Consider the following 18,356-nt stretch of genomic DNA (forward strand, 5'->3'; position numbering starts at 1 on the left):
CTTGGTGGCGTAGTGGTTAAGTGCTACGTCTGTAAACCAAAGGGTCAGCAGTTCGAATCCACCAGGAGCTCCTTGGAAACTCTATGGGGCGGTTCTACTCTGTCCTATAGGGTCGCTATGAGTCGGAATCGACTTGACAGCACTGGTTTGGTTTTGTTTTTAACCACACAAAACATTAGCAGTGACCCAAACTATGAGCTAGCAAAAGGCTAATGTTCTCCTCTTCCACACACAAAGAGATAAAAAGAACTGATTGGTGGTTTTAATCTGCCACCAGTGGCTCATGGGAAGACAGACCACAAAAGGCACAAAGAAATGAGACACACGAAAATTGCTACAACTTTGTCTACAGACTCAGATATAGCATTGGCTATACTGGGTTTTCTTTCTTTTTCTAGCCATCTGGGAAAACATTCACAGATTAGAAGAATTACAAGACTAAAAGTTAGATCCAAAAGAATTACAGAATACAGATGACCAAATTAATCTGCTAATATTTATTACTGCAGAAATAGCTCTAGAGGTATCTGATTAGTGAGGGATTTTTCAAACCATCCCGCTCATCACATCTTGCAATTCAGAAGCATCATCTTAAAACGGAAAAAAAAAATGCTTTTTAGAGTAAAAGGATAATATGTAGCAGTGGTTTTCAGGAAAAACCACATCCAGTGTTCTTCAGCTTCTTATGGTAGCATCAGGACAAGCACGTCAGCTCACTGAGACACGTGGTCAGCACTCGGCATTCATACAAACGTCCTGGTGATGATCAAGTTATCAACATCTGCATGATCACTTGCAAGTAAGATGAAGAGAGCTACCTCAACATTAAGACCAAGGCTTCAAGGTCTGAACCACCTAGACCACTCCACAGGATAGGCCCGACACATCGTCCGAATTTTAGAGGACACATCAGGCAGTGCTCAAGAGTTGCCTAGTCTCCCCTTGGAATTAGTTCTAGCAAAATCTTCCAGAGGTTTAAGAAAAAATACACTTTTCTCCCTATTTACTCTTCATTCTCTTTAGCTTCCAAAAGGCTCACATCTTGGTCCATCAAAACACGAACTGGCTCTGAAAAGCAGGAAAAAAAAGAAAATCCAGAGTGTTCTGTGATGCTGAGTAAGAATTAGTTTTGGGCTTCCACTTGAAAGTTGTCAAATTGTGCAAATTCAAAGGAGTAAGTGCCAATTGCAGCCCAGCCATTCTTTGGGAAATTCACACGGACATCTGTCCAGAGAGGTTTACCATTCAACGTGCCAGAGCAGAAATTACCCTGGAATGGAAAGAGACACATCCCTTGAAAACATATGAAAATGACCTTCTGAAATCTATTTCTTAATAACATATAGCATATCTACTTAATGAAGAAAATGTCTTCTTACTCAAGACAAAATGCAATTCCACAAGTTGTAGCAAAAGCTTGAAATACAGAAAACATTTTCTCAAATGAAATTCTTATGCACCTCTTTAAATAGTTTCCAACGTAAAAGGAGTATTTCAGTATTTCCTTTGCTCCACTAAAATGTCCTAAAATCAACGAATGCAAAACTTTTCATAACATTATTATAAAGTTTTAGACAAAAGCCTACTAAAATAAAAAGCATTTCTTACTGATAAGTAGTCCACTTCCACGTGTTGTAGTTACCTGCCACCAGCTCTTCAGACTCAATTGTGCTGGAGCTAAAAGGTCTGCCTAGACCCCATTGTTTATTTAAGGTCCTCACTAAGGAACGTTAGCTCAGCCAGATGAGAATTAATTAACCACAGTTTCACTGTCCTGTCCCTGTGTACAGATGAGCACTTCGAAGCCTTATTATATGTCAGAAGCACCTAACCTTGAGTTAGAAAAATAGTAACCATCAGTTAAACTGATGACTGGGATAGAAAGGAAGTGTCCACAAGAAAGGGCTTCTTTCACTGAGAGAGAAAGACAAAAATAATAGTTTCTTCAGAGCATTGCCATTCCTACTAAACATAGTGCCTGGCACACAGGGAACAAGAAGTAATAGCTCTTCGTATGATTATTATGGCAATTTATGAGTAGATAGCCACCGCATATCAATTATAGCCAACCATTTTAAACTAGCTAATACGGCTGCTAACCAAAAGGTCAGCAGGTCAAATCTGTCAGGCACTCCTTGGAAACTCTATGGGGGCAGTTCTACTCTGTTCTCTAGTGTCGCTATGAGTCGGAATTGACTCAACGGCACTGGGTTTAATCTAAGAGTAAAGAGCTGAAGATCCAAAGCACTAGGTCAAGAATCAAACTAAAATGTTTTTTCTTAGAATTCTATGCAAAGGCCTTAACTTAGTTGTTTTATTTTGTGGATGGAGACACTAAGGTATACCAATATTAAAACTCAAGTCACGGATTTAACAGCAGAGCTAGGACTTGAATTCAAGTCACCTGTCATGGACTGAATTATGTCCCCCCAAAATATCTCTCAATTTGGCTAGGCCATGATTCCCAGTATTATGAATGTCCACCATTTTGTCATCTGATGTGATTTTCCTACATGTTGTAAATCCTGCCTCTATAATGTTAATGAGGCAGGCCTAGAGGCAGTTATGTTAATGAGGCAGGGCTCAATCTACAAGATCAGGTTGTGTCTTAAATCAATCTCTTGAGATATAAAAGAGAAAAGCAAGCAGAGAAACAGGAAGGTCTCATATCACCAAGAAACAAGGGCCAGGAGAATAGCAAGTCCTTTGAACCCAGGGTTCCTGCACTGAGAAGCTCCTCAGCTGGGGAAGATTGATGAAAAGGGCCTTCCTCCAGAGCTGACAGAAAGAAAGCCTTCCCCTAGTGCCAGCACCCTGAATTCGGACTTCTAGTCTCCTAACTGTAAGAAAATAAATTCCTGTTTGTTACAGTCATCATTTGTGGTATTTCTGTTATAGCAGCTAAGACTGGGATTAAATCACATAATTAAAGATTTTAAAAAAGCTAATTAGTTTTTTTTAATGCAATTTAAAGTATGATATTAGCTCAACCACAAACAGAGCAATATAAAGAACAAAAAGAAGTCCAGAAAAAAAAGCCCTATGCAATGTGATGATTTGTTAGATCAAAAAAAGGGGCCTTTTAAATCATGGACAAAAGGACAGACTATGCAATAAATGGTGATGGCTATCCATTTGTTTAAAAAAAAAAATTATACTGAGTATCTCCTCTTATATTTCACAAATAAATTCCAGGCCAATTAAAGACTTACATATAAAAAAAGAATCCCAAATTTTGTCTAGTTTTAGGAAAAAAAAAGTTTCTAGCTTTGAGAAAGGGAAAGGACTTCTCAAAACACAAAAGCAATAAAAATAAAAGGGGAAAATATTTGACAGTACCAGTTTTAAATTTCTATTCATCAAAAGATACCACAACCAAAATTAAAATACACATGACAGACTGGGAGAAAATATTTGTGACATATATAACAAATAAGAGCCACCACCAGAATATAAATATAATAATTTTATATAAATCTATTGGAAAAGGCCAAACAATACAATGGAAAAATGAGCAAGTTATGTGAATATGCAACATCAGAAAAGAAAAAATACAAATAACCAATACATATAATAAGATGTACAACCTTCCTAATTATCAAGGAAATACAAAGACTATAAATTAGTATAAAAAATACCTTTAAAATTGATAATATCAAATACTCCTATAACAGCTGTAAAAATTGGTACAGTCTAGCTAGCAATAAGGCAGCATTTGTTAAAATTTACAACCCAATTTCACTTCTAAGTATCTGCCTAAACAAACAACAGCACATATTCACCCCATACATGTACAAGTAAAACCAGCCCTTACTGCCTCAGTTCACTATAAATGGGAAAAACTGGTTGGGGACAAAGTAATGTCCATCACACCCAAACCATGGAATGCTATAAAGCAGTTTCAAAGAATGAGGTGAAACCATTCCTACTGACATGGAAAGATCTTCAAGACACATTGTTAATCTCTGAAAAATCAGTTCAGGTAGTCCCCGCCTTACAAGGTATTCTAGTTACAATGAACCACACTTTCGACCAGGGTTTTTTTTTTTGGGGGGGGGGTACATCTTATCATCAGTGATATGTACTACATACAGTGTTGTAGCGCATAATTTGCTGATATTATCATTCTTAGAGGTAATGTTTCCAACCCTCAAAGACGAAGATCGGATTTACAAAGATACTGATAATAAAAAGCAATAATAATGAAAGCTAAAAAGAAAAAAAAAAAAAATGACATATTTGACTTGCAACAGAGTAGTCAGTCATCAGAAAGGAACCCCATCCTAAGTCGAGGACTACCTATATTGTCATTTTGGTGGTTGGCTGGCAGAAGAGAGACCTAAGTTCAAAAAGTTATCTGAATTCCATTTTTAATCTCTACCTCAACCTAAACAAAATCATGGTAGGGCTGTTTTAAGAGAATTATATTTTACAGGAGAATTTCCATATGCTGCATCTACCATAAGCACCATCTATAATGCATGATCAAGCAGCAACTCTAAAAAATATTTTTTAAATTCATGTTATATTACAATCAATTTGGTATCTTCTCTGACAAAAAATATTCCTGGGAACCAAACCCTAAAATTATTTTGCAGTAGTAAAAAAATTTTAAAAACTGCACTAATAGTTGAAAACCAAATTACTTTCAACCATCAAAATTAAATTTATACCAATGAAAAGAACCTAAAAAAGACATCAGGAAAGCAATACCATTTATAATAGCCCCTAAAAAAACAAAATACTTAGGAATAAATCTAAGCAGGGACGTAAAAGACCTATGCAAAGAAAAATACAAAATGCTATTGCAAGAAACCAAAGGAGGCCTACACAAATGGAAAAACATACCATGTTCATGGATAGGTAGACTCAACACTGTAAAAATGTCAATCCTACCCAAAAAAAAAAAAGCAATCTACAAATACAATACAATCCCTATCCAAATAAAAATGGCATCCTTTAACAAGATGGGAAAACTAGTCATTAACTTTATATAGAAAGGAAAGAGACCCTGGATAAATGAAGTATTATTGAAGAAGAAGAACAAAATATGAGGCTTCACACTGTCTAACCTCACTATTCAGCTACAGAAGTCAAAAGAGCCTGGTACTGGCACAAAGACAGACACATTAACCAACGCAACAGAATCGAGAACCCAGATGTAAATCCATCCACCTACAGTCACCTGATCTTTGGACAAAGGCCCAAATTCCATTAAATGGGGAAAACCCACCAAAACCCATTGCCTTCAAGTGGTTTCTGAGGATGCAAATCTCTATGGAAACAGATTGCCACATCCTTCTGCCAGGGAGCCACTAGTGGTTTCAAACCACTGGCCTTTTGGTTAGCAGTTGATTCCTTTAACCACTGTGACACCAGGGCTCCTAAATGGGGAAAAGACAGTCTTTTTAACAAATGGTGCTGGCAAAACTGATGTCCACTTGTAAAACAATGAAACAGGACCCATACCTCACACCATACACAAAAACTAATTCAAAACGGATCAAAGGCCTAAATATAAAACCAAAAGCTATAAAGGTCATGGCAGAAAAAATAGGGTCAATGCTAGGGACCCTGCTACATGGCATAAATAGGGTACAAACCATAACTAACAATACACAAACACCAGAAGATAAACTAGATAACTGAAATCTTCTAAAAACTGAACAATTATGCTCATCAAAAGACTTCACCAAAAAAGTAAAAAGATAACCTACAGATTGCGAAAAAAATTTTGGCTATGACATATCCAACAAAGGTCTAATCCCTAAAATCTATAAGAAAATCCAACACCTCTACAACAAAAAGACAAATAATCCAATTAAAAATGGGCAAAGGAAATGAACAGACATTTCACCAAAGACGACATTCAGGCAGCTAACAGACACACGAGGAAATGTTCATGATCATTAACCATTAGAGAAACAAAACTACAATGAGATACCATCTCACCCTGACATTACTGGCACTAATCAAAAAAACAGAAAATGACAAATGTTAGAGAAGCTGCAAGAGACTGGAACTCTTATGCACTGCTGGTGGGAATGCAGAATGGTACAACCATTTTGGAAAACAATACAGCTATTCCTTTAAAAACTAGAAACAGAACTACCATATGATCCAGCAATCCCACTCCTAGGAAAATATCCCAGAGAAATAAGAGGAGTCACATGAATAAACATATGCACACCCATATACATTGCAGCATTATTCACAATAGCAAAAAGATGGAAACAACCTATGTGCCTATCAACAGATAAACAAACTACAGTACATACACACAATGAAGTACTATGCAATGATAAAGAACAATGAAGAATCTGTGAAACACCTCACACACATGGATGAATCTGAGGGCATTTTGTTGAGAGAAATTAGTCAATCACAAAAGGACAAAGATTGTATGAGACCACTATTATAAAAACTGGAGAAAAGGTTTATACACAGAAAGAAACATGATTACAAGAGAGAGGAGGGGTGGGGAGGGAGGGGAAGGAAAGCACTAACTAAACAATAGATAAATGGTAACTCTGGTGAAGGGTGAGACAGTACACAATGCTGAGGAAGTCAGCACAACTTGACCAAGGCAAAGTCATAGAAGCTTCACAGATACATCCAAACTCCCTGTGGGACCAAGTTACTAGGCTGAGGGCTGGGGACCACAGTCTCATAGGACATCTAGCTCTCATAGGGCATAAAATAGTTTATAAAGAAAGTGTTCTACAGTTGACTGTGGGGAGTAGTACGGTCTTAAAAGCCTCTGAGGGCCATCTAAAATACTGGTCCCCCCGCCATCTGGAGCAAAAGAGGATGAAGAAAACCAAAGACACAAGGGAAAGATTAGTCCAAAGGACTAATGGACCACAACTACCACAGCTTCCACCACACTGAGCCCAGAACAACTAGATGGTGCCTGGCTACCACCACCAACTGCTCCCACAGGGATCACAATAGAGAGTCCTGGTCAGAGGGGAAAAAAAATGTAGACCAAATTCAAATTCACAAAAAAATGACCAGACTTAACTAGTCTGACAGAGACTGGAGAAACCCCTAGAGTATGGCCCCCAGACACCCTTTTAAATCAGTACTGAAGTTTCTCCTTAAGTTCACCCTTCAGCCAAAGATTAGACAGTACCATAAAACAAACAATAACAAATATGAGGAACATGTTTCATAGTTCGATTATGTATACAAGACTAAATAGACATACCAGCAAAAAAAAAAAAAGACAAGAAGGCAAGAAGGGGCAGGAAAACTGGATAAATGGAAATGGGAAACCCAGGGTGGAGAAGCGGAGAGTGTTGGCAACCAATGTCACAAAACAATCTGTGTATTAATTGTTTAAGGAGAAACTAATTTGCTCTGTAAACTTTCACCTAAAGCACAATAAAAATATGTAGCTCAACAATTGTGAGCTATTATTATTGTAAAAAAAAAAAAACATAAGCTAAACAAAAATCTCTGCAATAGTCAACAAAAGAATAGATAAATAAATTTGTTCGTCAAAGGACTTTATCAAAAAAATGTAAAGACTACAAATCGGTAAAAATTTCTGGGAACCAAAATTATCCAAAATATACAAAAAAAAAAAAACTTTCACAACTTAACAATAAAAAGACAAACAACTCAATTAAAAAATAGGCAAAGGATTTGGACATTTTACCAGAGAATATTCAAATGGCCAACAAGCACACGAAAAGATGCTCAAAGTCATTAGCCATTACCAAAAATCCAAACCAAACTTATTGCCTTCAAGTCGATTCCAACTCATAGCGACCCTACAGGACAAAGCAGAACTGCCCCATAGGGTTTCCAAGGAGCAGCTGGTGGACTCAAACTGCTGAGGCCTTGGTTAGCAGCAGAGCAGGAGACACCACCTCACGCTCATTAGAATGGCAATGATCAAAAAAAAATGAAAACAACAGATGTTGGCCAAGTTGTGAAGACACTGGAACCTTTGTCCAGTGCTCGTACGAATGTAAAATCGTACAGCTACCATGGAAAACAGTTTGGCAGTTCCTCAGAAAGTTGAACATACAACTACCACACCACTACCCACTGCCGTCGAGTTGATTCCGACTCATAGCGACCCTATAGGACAGAGTAGAACTGCCCCATAGAGTTTCCAAGGAGCACCTGGCGGACTTGAACTGCCGACCTCTTAGTTAGCAGCCGTAGCACTTCACCACTACGCCACCAGGGTTTCCAGAACTACCATATGATCCAGCAATTCCAATCCCAGGTATATAGCCAGAAGTGAAAGCAGGAACACAAACAGAAATCTGTACATCAATGTTCACTGCTGCACTTTCCACAAAGCCAAAAGGTAGAAAAAAACAAAATGCCCATCAACAAATAAATGGCTAAACAAAATATGGTATACACATACAGTGGAATAGTACTCAAGCCATAAAGAGAAACCAAGTCCTGATGCATGCCACAATATGGACGCACCTTGAAAACATTATGCTGAATGAAAACGGTCAGTCACAAAAAAACAAATACTATATGACCTCACTTACCTGAAATAAGAAAACATATAAAAACAAAAGATCATTAGTGCTTACCAGGGATGGGAGGGAGGGGAAAAGAGAAAGTTTTGCTGAGGGAGCACTGACTTTACGTTAATGGTGGTGGAATAATCTGGAAAAGGATAATGATAATAGTTGTACAACATGAAGAATATAATCAATGTCACTAAATTAAACACGTAGAAACTGCTGAATTGGTGAATGTTTTGTTGTGTGTATTTTCATCACAATAAAAAATAAACAACATTGTCTTCCACTGCAATCTCTGTCAAGATTTTAAATAAATAAATAATTTGTACAAAGCTATAGTCTTATACTTGACCCAGCAATCGTGCTCCTGAGTATTCACCCAAATGAGTTGAAAGACATATTATGTCCATGTAAAAACCTGCACACGAATGTTTATAGTAGTTTTACACATAATTGCCAAAAACTGAAAACAACCAAGATGTTCTTCAAGAAACAAACCATGGTACATGCATACAATGGAACATTATTCAGCAATAAATAAAATGAGCTATCAAGCCACAAAAAGATATGGAGAAACCTTAAATGCATATTGCTAAGTCAAAGAGGAAACCCTGGTGGCTTAGTGGTTAAGAGTTTGGCTACTAACCAAAAGGTCTGCAGTTCAAATCCACCAGGCGCTTCTTGGAAACCCTATGGGGCACTTCTACTCTGTCCTATAGGTTCACTATGAGTCAGAATCGACTTGATGGCAATGGGTTTGGTCTTTTTTTTTTTTTTCTTTTAAGTGAAAGAAGCTGGTTGGAAAAGCTACATACTATCTGATTCCAACAATACGACATTCTAGAAAAGGCAAAACTATAAAAAAATATAGTTGTTTCCAACAATATGACGTTCTAGAAAAGGCAAAACTACAGAGAAGTAATATCAGTGGTTGCCATGGCTGATCAGTGGTTTGGGGGAGGGTGGGAAGAATGAATAGGTAAAGTACAGGGTAATTTAAGGCCAGTGAAGATACTCTGCAGAACACTGTAATGGTGGATACATGGCATTACACATTTGTCAAAACTCACAGAACTGTACGTGACAAAGTGTAAACCCGAATGTAAACTATGCACTTCAAATTATTTTTTAAAATATCGTATCAATATTTGTTCAATTGTAACAAATGCACCAAACTAATGCATGATGTTGATAATAGTAGAAACTGTGTGTGGGAGTGGGGAGAGGGGATATATGGGAGTTCTCAGCACTTTCTGTTTAATTCTTCTGTAATCCTAAAACTGCCCTAATGAGCCTTGGTGGCACAATGGTTAAGCACTCAACTGCTAGCCAAAAGGTCAGCAGTTCAAATTCACCAGCTGTTCCTTGGAAATCCTATAGGATAGTTCTACTGGTAGCCATCCTATAGGGTTGCCATTAGTCGGAATCAATTCAACAGCAATGGTTTTTTGTTTTGTTTTGTTTATGACTTGCTTATACCTCTAAGTTCCAATTATAGTCTCAGTTCAAGCAAGCTTGAAAAAATGGTTCAATTACTGACTTTATCTACCAATTACTCCTCAGTTTAAAAAACTAGAATTTAAAAATAATAGTGCTCTGTCTGGTAAAGCCAACCACCGATGGTTCTCATGTGGGTAACCCTGACAACACTATCATCCTAGGGATGGGTGGCCTGCTGGTGCCATGGTAGGTTCCCTGCCTCTTTCCATTACTTGTTATACTCTCCTCCCTCCCTGCTGATAACAGAAAATGCTAATGAGGCACAAGAAAAGAGCATTTTACCTCCAGGCAAACTGACCAGTGAGACTTACCTGAATAGTTAAACTAAGTGTATACCATTTCTTTGCTGTAACATCAACATGTCCTAAGTGATAAATGATCCATCCAGCTGTAAAACAAAAAGATTATCCTCATTGAGATTTTTTAAAAAGCTAACCACAGAATCACATAACCTAGTGGGAAGCACTCAGGTGGCATCTGTGTGTAGTAAAGTCCATCCTAACAATGAACCATGTCTCTTTATTGCCAGGCATGTTGAACAAGCATGTATTGAGATCCTACTCTGAGCCACATACAATGGGTGAGCTCATAACAGAATGGGTGAGGTAAACTCACAAACCAACCACAGTATGATGCCTTAGAGCCTATAGTTCCGATGTATATTTATACCTGATGGGAACGAACGTAGAGGATAAGAAGGAGTAGGCAAAGTCTACTGTAAGACTTCCAGCGAGTGTAACTGGTTATGCAGAAATGGCACTAACTGAGAATTAGGGGAAGATGGTGACTTCGTTTTTGTATTTACTGCATTTGAATGCTTGTGAGAAAACCGGGATGAGATAAAATACAGTTTAAAATATGGAACAATGGGGACTGGAGATACAGATTTAAATTCCTAGTTCCAGTTTTGCCACTAATTAGTTTCAATAAAATTTTTTTTTTTTTTTTTTTACCTTAGATAAATCAATTAACCCTGGCTGTCTGTTCTGCTTTGGAAAGATCGGGAGGTACCTTTCAGATCAGTTATACTATCATTTTGCAACTCCTATTCTAAAGCCCTTACTACCTGTTCCCTTTTTAATACACTGGAACCGTTACTTACAGAGCCTCTTTACGCTCAGAAAGAGGCAATGAGCAGTAAACGGTAGAAGAGATAAAATTATTAATGCACGAGGAAATTCAAGAAAGTGAGAACCAAGAAAAGTCACCACCAATAAGGTTTATCTTCAAAGCAGCAGTGTGATGGTTAAGACAGTGTGTCAACTTGGCTGGGCCATGACTCTCAGTGTTTATATGTGATCGCCCCCATGATGGAATCCACTGTGTGTAGCCCATCAGTTGAAGGGGAGTTTCCTTGGGGGTGTGGCCTGCATCCAAATGTAAGCAGACATTCTGGCTTTTTGCTTGCTCTGGATCCTGCAGCTGCCTTTTGTTCATCTGACCTGTAGTTCTTGGGACTTGAGCTATCAGCTTATCTGCCTATCTTGGGATTCGTGGATCTTCACAGCCTGTGAGCAGAGCCCTGCTCTCAGACCTGCTGATCTTGGGTTAGCCAGCCCCTGCGTCTACATGAATCAGGAGAAGCCTCTATCCTAATCCATGGACTTTAGAAATCCTAGCCTCTACAATGACATGAACCATTTCTTTGATATAAATCTCTCTCTCTCTCTCTCTCTCTATATATATATATATATTTATACACTTTACTGGTTTTGCTTCTCTAGAGAACCCAGCCTAAGACAAGCAGTGTGGAACAAAATTCAACATGAATATGTATTCTAAGTACCTATTCTGGATAAAACACATCCTACCTGAGACACATGAATTAGAATCAATTGGGTGGCAACTGTTTTAACTAAGACAAGGGCTGTTAAGATGACTAAGACAACTCTATCAGTTTTCAAGTTATTAACTAAGTTAGAAAATAGGATTTCTCCATTTTAAGCAGGTCAGTCATTCTCTCTGTATTTCGATAAACACACTAGAAACATTCTTATAGTCTTACTTTTATTTAAGGTGTTTCCTTAGCATTTTCTCCCCACCACCACCTCCCCAAAGTGTATGCAAATTCCACCCTTATAACCCACCTAGCTCTACAATAACCTAAAAAGTTTTGCTCAGTTATTTTAGCTTTTACTAAGCTGCTCTACTCTGTACTAATTCAGTAACTCTGGAATCTTGAATTGTTTGGTATTTGCTTTGCATGTGTTGAATCCCTTCCTCATTAGATGTCCAAGTGCTCCAAGGTCAAATTCTTTTGTTGCTCCCACAAGCTACAAGCAGATGCTCAAAATAACAGATCAGACAGCAAGCCCCCGGTAAATGTTTTTGGGTCACGTGCTATAAAAGAAGTCACTTACCTATATCACCTGTAACTCTGTAGGTTCCATCTGCAAAAATCCAGAAGAAAACTCCTCTGGCACTTCTAATCAAAATTCCACCTTTATTTACTCTTCCCGCGATGAACACACCTCCCCTGTCAGGGGTCTCTATGTAAACATCACATGTTATAGTCAGATTGCTCCTGCAGAATGAAACTGGTGATTAGTACTCTTTAACTACAGCATTCCTAATCTAGCACGGACATGGCATTTCACAGCCACAAGCTCCCAAACTTCTATTTAGGGTAGAATCAGATTTGCTAAATCTGCGCTTGTAATGGGCATGGGCTTCAAGAATCTTCACGATAACAGTTTTGTAAAGAAAGTCTAACATGATTCAAATCAAGTCATTTCATTATCTCTTTTAAAGGGCTTCTGGAAAATAATATTTATGGTTTAAAGTTTCTTAAGAGGATGTTTCTTGTCTCTTTATAATAAAACAACTTTTCATCCTACGAACATAATACAAAAACAAGCCACTTTTACTATGGACATAAAAGGTAAAAAAACTTCCCACACAATTCTGAATAAAACTTAATCAAATTCCCATCAGCAAAGAGAAGCAATGAAGACAATGCTAGGAGTCTCTGGGAACAAACTGCTTTGGGCTAATTTTTATATTTAAACCTAATAAGACTCAAATTCTAGAAGAAAGATCTAAAAGTGTCTCTCTGCAAAGAAAGAGTCAACTCTATGTTGACTCTTCAGTAGTGTTTCTCAAAGTTGACCAGCATAGAAATCACCTGGAGGGCTCATTAAACTCCGATTGCTGGGCCCCACACCCACAGTTTTTGATCCAGCAGGTGTTTTAGGCTGAATAATGTCCCCTCAAAGAAATCCATATCCTAATTCCTAGAACCTGTGAATATTACCTCATACAGCAAAAAGGGGCTCGCAGATGTGATTAAGATTAGGATCTTGAGATGAGGAGATTATCCTGGATTATCTGAGTAGGCCTTAAATGTAATCATACATATCCTTTAGAGAGAGGCAGAGAGAGATTAGACACAGAAGAGAAGAGGGCAATGTGACCACGGAGGCAGAGACATGCTGCCACAAGCCAAGGAATGCTAGCAGCCACCAGAAGCTGGAAGAGGCAAGGCTCAGTAAAACTGATATTGAACTTCTAGACTCCAGAACTGTAACAACTAAATGTGTGTTGTTTTATGACACCAAGTTTGCGGTCACTTGTTACAGAAGCCACATAACACAGAGGGTCTGGGGTAGACTCTTGAATTTGCATATCTCACAAGTTCTCAAAAAAAAAAAAACTCACAGGGATCAAGTCAATTCCGACTCATAGTGACCCTATAGGACAGAGTAGAACTGCCCCACAGGGTTTCCAAGGAGCGGCTGGTGGACTCAGTCATACCACAGTGGTTAAAAGCTTCGCTGCTAACCAAAAGGTCAGCAGTTGGAATTCACCAGCCACTCCTTGGAAACCCTATGGAGCAGTTCTACTCTGTCCTATAGGGTCACTATGAGTCGGAATCGAATTGATGGCAACAAGTTCCCAGGCGATGCTGATACTGCTAGTCCAGGGATCCCACTTGGAGAAACAACAGCCTGCAGTACATCCTGATTTATACAGAGACAGTAAAACCCCGGTTCTAGGGTCACCAATCTTGAGGAGTACACCAAAGAAGAGAAAAGATTTGGATGCCAGAAACACCTACAGGTTTTACAATAAACTCTCCTCCAAGCTGCCTTTTAAAAATGCTACTAAATACAGCACTTCCCTTTGGTGATTACTCCAACTAACCACAACACGACGTGTCTGTCAGTTTGTCATACCGTGGTGGTTTGCATGTAGCTGTGACACTGGAAGCTTCGCCACTGGTATTTCAAATACCAGCAGGGTCTAGGAAGAAGGACCTGGTCATCTACCTCTGAAAAAACTGGCCACTGAAAACCTTAAAAATAGAAGTGGAACAGTGTCTGATATAGTGCCAGAAGATGAGCCTCTCAGGTTGGAAGGCGCTCAAAAGAGAAGTGAGCAAGAGCTGCCTCCTCAAAGTACAGCTGGCCTTAAAGCTTTCAGAACCTTCATTTGTTGATACAACACGATTCAAAATGAGAAGAAACAGTTGTAAATATCCATTAATAATTGGAAATGGAATGTACAAAATACGAATCTAGAAAACTGGAAATCGTCAAAAATGAAATGAATACATAAACATCAATATCCTAGGCACAAGTGAGCTGAGATGGACATACAGCCATTTTAAATTGAACAATCATATGCTCTACTATGCAAGGAATGACAAAATGACGAGGAATGGTGTCACATTCACTACCGAAAAGAACATTTCAAGATCTATCCTGAAATACAATGCTTTCAGTGATAGGAAAACATTCATATGCCTACAAGGAAGAATGGTTAATAAGACTATTAGTCAAATTTGCCCTCCAACCACTAAAGCCAAAGATGAAGAAACTGAAGATTTTTACAAGCTTATGCAGTCTGAAATTGATCAAACATGGAATCAAGAGGCATTGAAAATTACTTGTGACTGGAATTCGAAAGCTGGAAACAAAGAAGGATCAGTAGTTGGAAAACATGGCCTTGGTGACAGAAACACTGCCAGAGGTCACATGGTAGAATTTTGCAAGACGAACGACGTCTTTATTGCAAATACCTTTTTTCAACAACATAAACAGCAACTATACATGCAGACCTTGCCAGAGGGGATACACAGGAATCAAATTAACTACATCTGTGGAAAAAGATGATGGAGAAGCTCAATATCATCAGTCAGAACGAGGCCAGGGGCCAACTACAGAACAGACCATCAGTTACTCATATGCAAATTCAAGCAGAAGCTAAAGAAAATTAGAGCAAAGCACAACACTGAGTATATCCCACCTGAATTTAGAGACCATCTCAAGAATAGATTTGATGCATTGAACACTAATGACCAAAGACCGGGTGAGTTATGGAATGACATTAAGAACATCATAAATGAAGAAAGCAAGAGGTCATTAAAAAGACAGGAAAGAAAGAAAGAAAAGACCAGAATGAATGCCAGAAGAGACTCTGAAACTTGCTCTTGAAGGTAGATTGCTAAAGCGAAAGGAAGGTGTGTTAGCGATCTAGTGCTGCTATAACAGAAATATCACAAGTGGATGGCTTTAACAAAGATAAGTTTATTCTCTCACAGTCTAGGAGGCTAGAACTCCAAATTAGAGTGCCATCTCCAGGGGGAGGCTTCCTCTCTCTGTTGGTTCTGTGGGAAGGTTCTTGTTACTAATCTTCCCCTGGTCTAGGAGCTTCTCAGCAGGAACCTCAGGTCCAAAGGACACGCTCTGGCCCCAGCATTGCTTTCTTGGTGGTGTGAGGTCCCCATGTCTCTCTGTTCACTTCCCTCTTTAATATTTCAAAAGAGATTCGCTTAAGATACAATCTAATCTTGTAGACTGAGTCCTGCATCATTAACATAACTGCCTCTAATCCCACCTTATTAACATCATAGAGATAGGATTTACAACCCACAGGAAAATCACATCAAATAACAAAATGGTGGACAATCACAGTACTGGGAATCATGGCCTAGCCAAGTTGACACATATTTTGGGGAGACACAATTCAATCCAGGACAGAAGGAATAAGGAAGTAAAAGAGCTGAACAGAAGGTTTCAAAGTGCAGCTCAAGAAGACAAAGCATTATAATGAAATGTGTAAAGACCTGGAGTTAGAAAACCAAAAGTGTAGAACACTCTTGGCATTTCTCAAGCTGGAAGAACTGAAGAAAAAAATTCATGCCTCAAGTTGCAACACTGAGGGATCCTACAGGGAAAATATCCAACGACGCAGTCAGCAACAAAAGAAGAATACACAGAGTCACTGTACCAAAAACAATTGGTCAATGTTCAACTATTTCAGGAGGTAGCATATTATCAAGTACCAATGGTATTGAAGAAAGACGTCCAAGCTGCACTGAAGGCATTGGTAAAAACAAGGCTCCAGCAATTGATGGAATACCAATTAAGATGTTTCTCACTCGTCTGTGCCAAGAAATTTGGAGGACAGCTACCTGGCCAACTTACTGGAAGAGATTCATATATATGCCCATTCCAAAGACAGGTGATCCAAAAGGATACAGAAATTATCGAACAATATCATTATTATCACATGTAAGCAAAATTTTGCTGAAGATCATTCAACACTTATAGCAGTACTTTGACAGAGAACTACCAGAAATCAACCAAGATTCGGAGGAGGACGTGGAACCAGGGATATCACTGCTGATGTCAGATGGATCTTGGCTGAAAGCAGAGAATACCAGAAAGATGTTTACCTGGGTTCTATTGACTATGAAAGGCATTCGACTGTGTGGATCATAACAAATTATGGATAACAGTTCAAAGAACGGGAATTCCGGAACACTTAATTGTGCTCATGACAAACCTGTACATAGACCAAGGGGTAGTCATTTGAACAGAACAAGGGGATACTGCATGGTTTAAAGTTAGGAAAGGCATGTATCAGGGTTGTGCCCTCTCACCATACTTATTCAATCTGTATGCTGAGCAAATTATTTCAAGAAGCTGGACTATACGAAGAAGAATGCTGCATCGGGATTGGAGGAAGACTGATCAACAACCTGTCCTATGCAGATGACACAACCTTCCTTAATGAAAGTGAAGGGGACTTGAAGCACTTACTGATGAAAATCAAACACTACAGCCTTCAGTATGGATTACACCTCAACATAAAGAAAACAAAAATCCTAACAACTGGACCAATAAACAACATCATGATAGAGAAAATACTGAAGCTGTAAATAACTTCATTTTACTTGGATCCACAATCAATACCCATGGAAGCAGCAGTTAAGAAATCAAAAAACGCACTGCACTGGACAACTGTGCTGCAAAAGACCTCTTTAAAGTGCTAAAAAAAAAAAAAAAAGCAAAGATATCACCTTGAGGACTAAGGTGCACCTGACTCAAACCATGGTATTTTCAATCGTCTCATATGCATGTGAGAGTTGGAAAATGAATAAGGAAGACTGAAAAAGAATTGACGACTTTGAAGTATGGTGGTGGCGAAGAACACTGACTATACCATGGACTGCCAGAAGAACAAACAAATCCGTCTTGGAAGCAGTACAGCCAGAATGCTCCTTGGAAGCAAGGATGGCAAGGCTTCGTCTAACATTCTTTGGACATGTTATCAGGAGGGACCGGTCCTTGGAGAAGGACATCATGATCAGCAAAACACAGGGTCAGCAAAAAGAGGAAGACCCTCAACAAGACAGACTGACACACTGGCTGCGACGATGGCTTCGAGCATAACAAGACTGTGAGGATGGCACAGGACTGGGCAGTGTTTCGTTCTGTTGTACAGAGGGTGCCTGTGAGTCAGAACCAACTCAGCGGCATCTAACAACAACAATAACAACCTTAACCAATGTTATCTCTGAAAATAATTCACTTCCTACTCACTGACTACTTGCAACTGAGAAGAAAAAAGAAAGCTTGTATGCAACCAAGTAATAAAGCAAGCAACCTGTCTGAATTGGAAAACTAAAACCGCCAAGAAATATATCTGGAAATGGAGAGGAAATCTGCTCTAGAATTATGTGACTTTTCCATTTCTCAGAGTTTATTCTCCTCAGTGAATTTTTCACATCGGAATTATATTATTTAAAGAGAAATATAAAAAGAAACATCTAAAACAAGTACACAATCGGGAAAATCCACATTTAATCATATAACCTGAGCTGGGCTACCTGCCTTCACAGGAAGATCAAAAGCTAAGCGGCTGAAGTTGAGTCTCTCTGCCGCGTCCCAGTGTTAGAGGGATTCTTTTCCCTTTGCAGAATACCACCAGCATGAAACCAGCTCTGATCCACACTGTTCTCACACTCCTACCTCCTTCCTCGTGTGCACCGAAAGTTAACAGTGTGATAGATGCTGTCAGCACCATCCCACTACTTGATTTAGAGTTGGAGCAAGAGAAAATCAAACT

At 38.8% G+C, this 18,356-nt stretch overlaps 1 protein-coding gene across 1 annotated transcript in view; it reads right to left on the reverse strand.

The window, feature by feature from the left end:
* Nucleotides 1-482: 482 nt before the first annotated feature.
* The window catches only part of GALC (galactosylceramidase), a 76,854-nt gene continuing 58,980 nt past the window's right edge, over nucleotides 483-18,356 (reverse strand). The window contains exons 15-17 of the mRNA XM_049898011.1: nucleotides 12,362-12,525; nucleotides 10,313-10,389; nucleotides 483-1,270 (exon numbers count right to left, since the gene is read on the reverse strand). Coding sequence (XP_049753968.1) covers nucleotides 1,124-1,270; nucleotides 10,313-10,389; nucleotides 12,362-12,525 — 388 coding nt within the window. The 3' untranslated portion in view covers nucleotides 483-1,123. The remainder of the gene's footprint in view (nucleotides 1,271-10,312; nucleotides 10,390-12,361; nucleotides 12,526-18,356) is intronic.

This window comes from Elephas maximus, chromosome 10 (assembly GCF_024166365.1).
Source record: "Elephas maximus indicus isolate mEleMax1 chromosome 10, mEleMax1 primary haplotype, whole genome shotgun sequence".
Lineage (NCBI taxonomy): Eukaryota > Metazoa > Chordata > Mammalia > Proboscidea > Elephantidae > Elephas > Elephas maximus.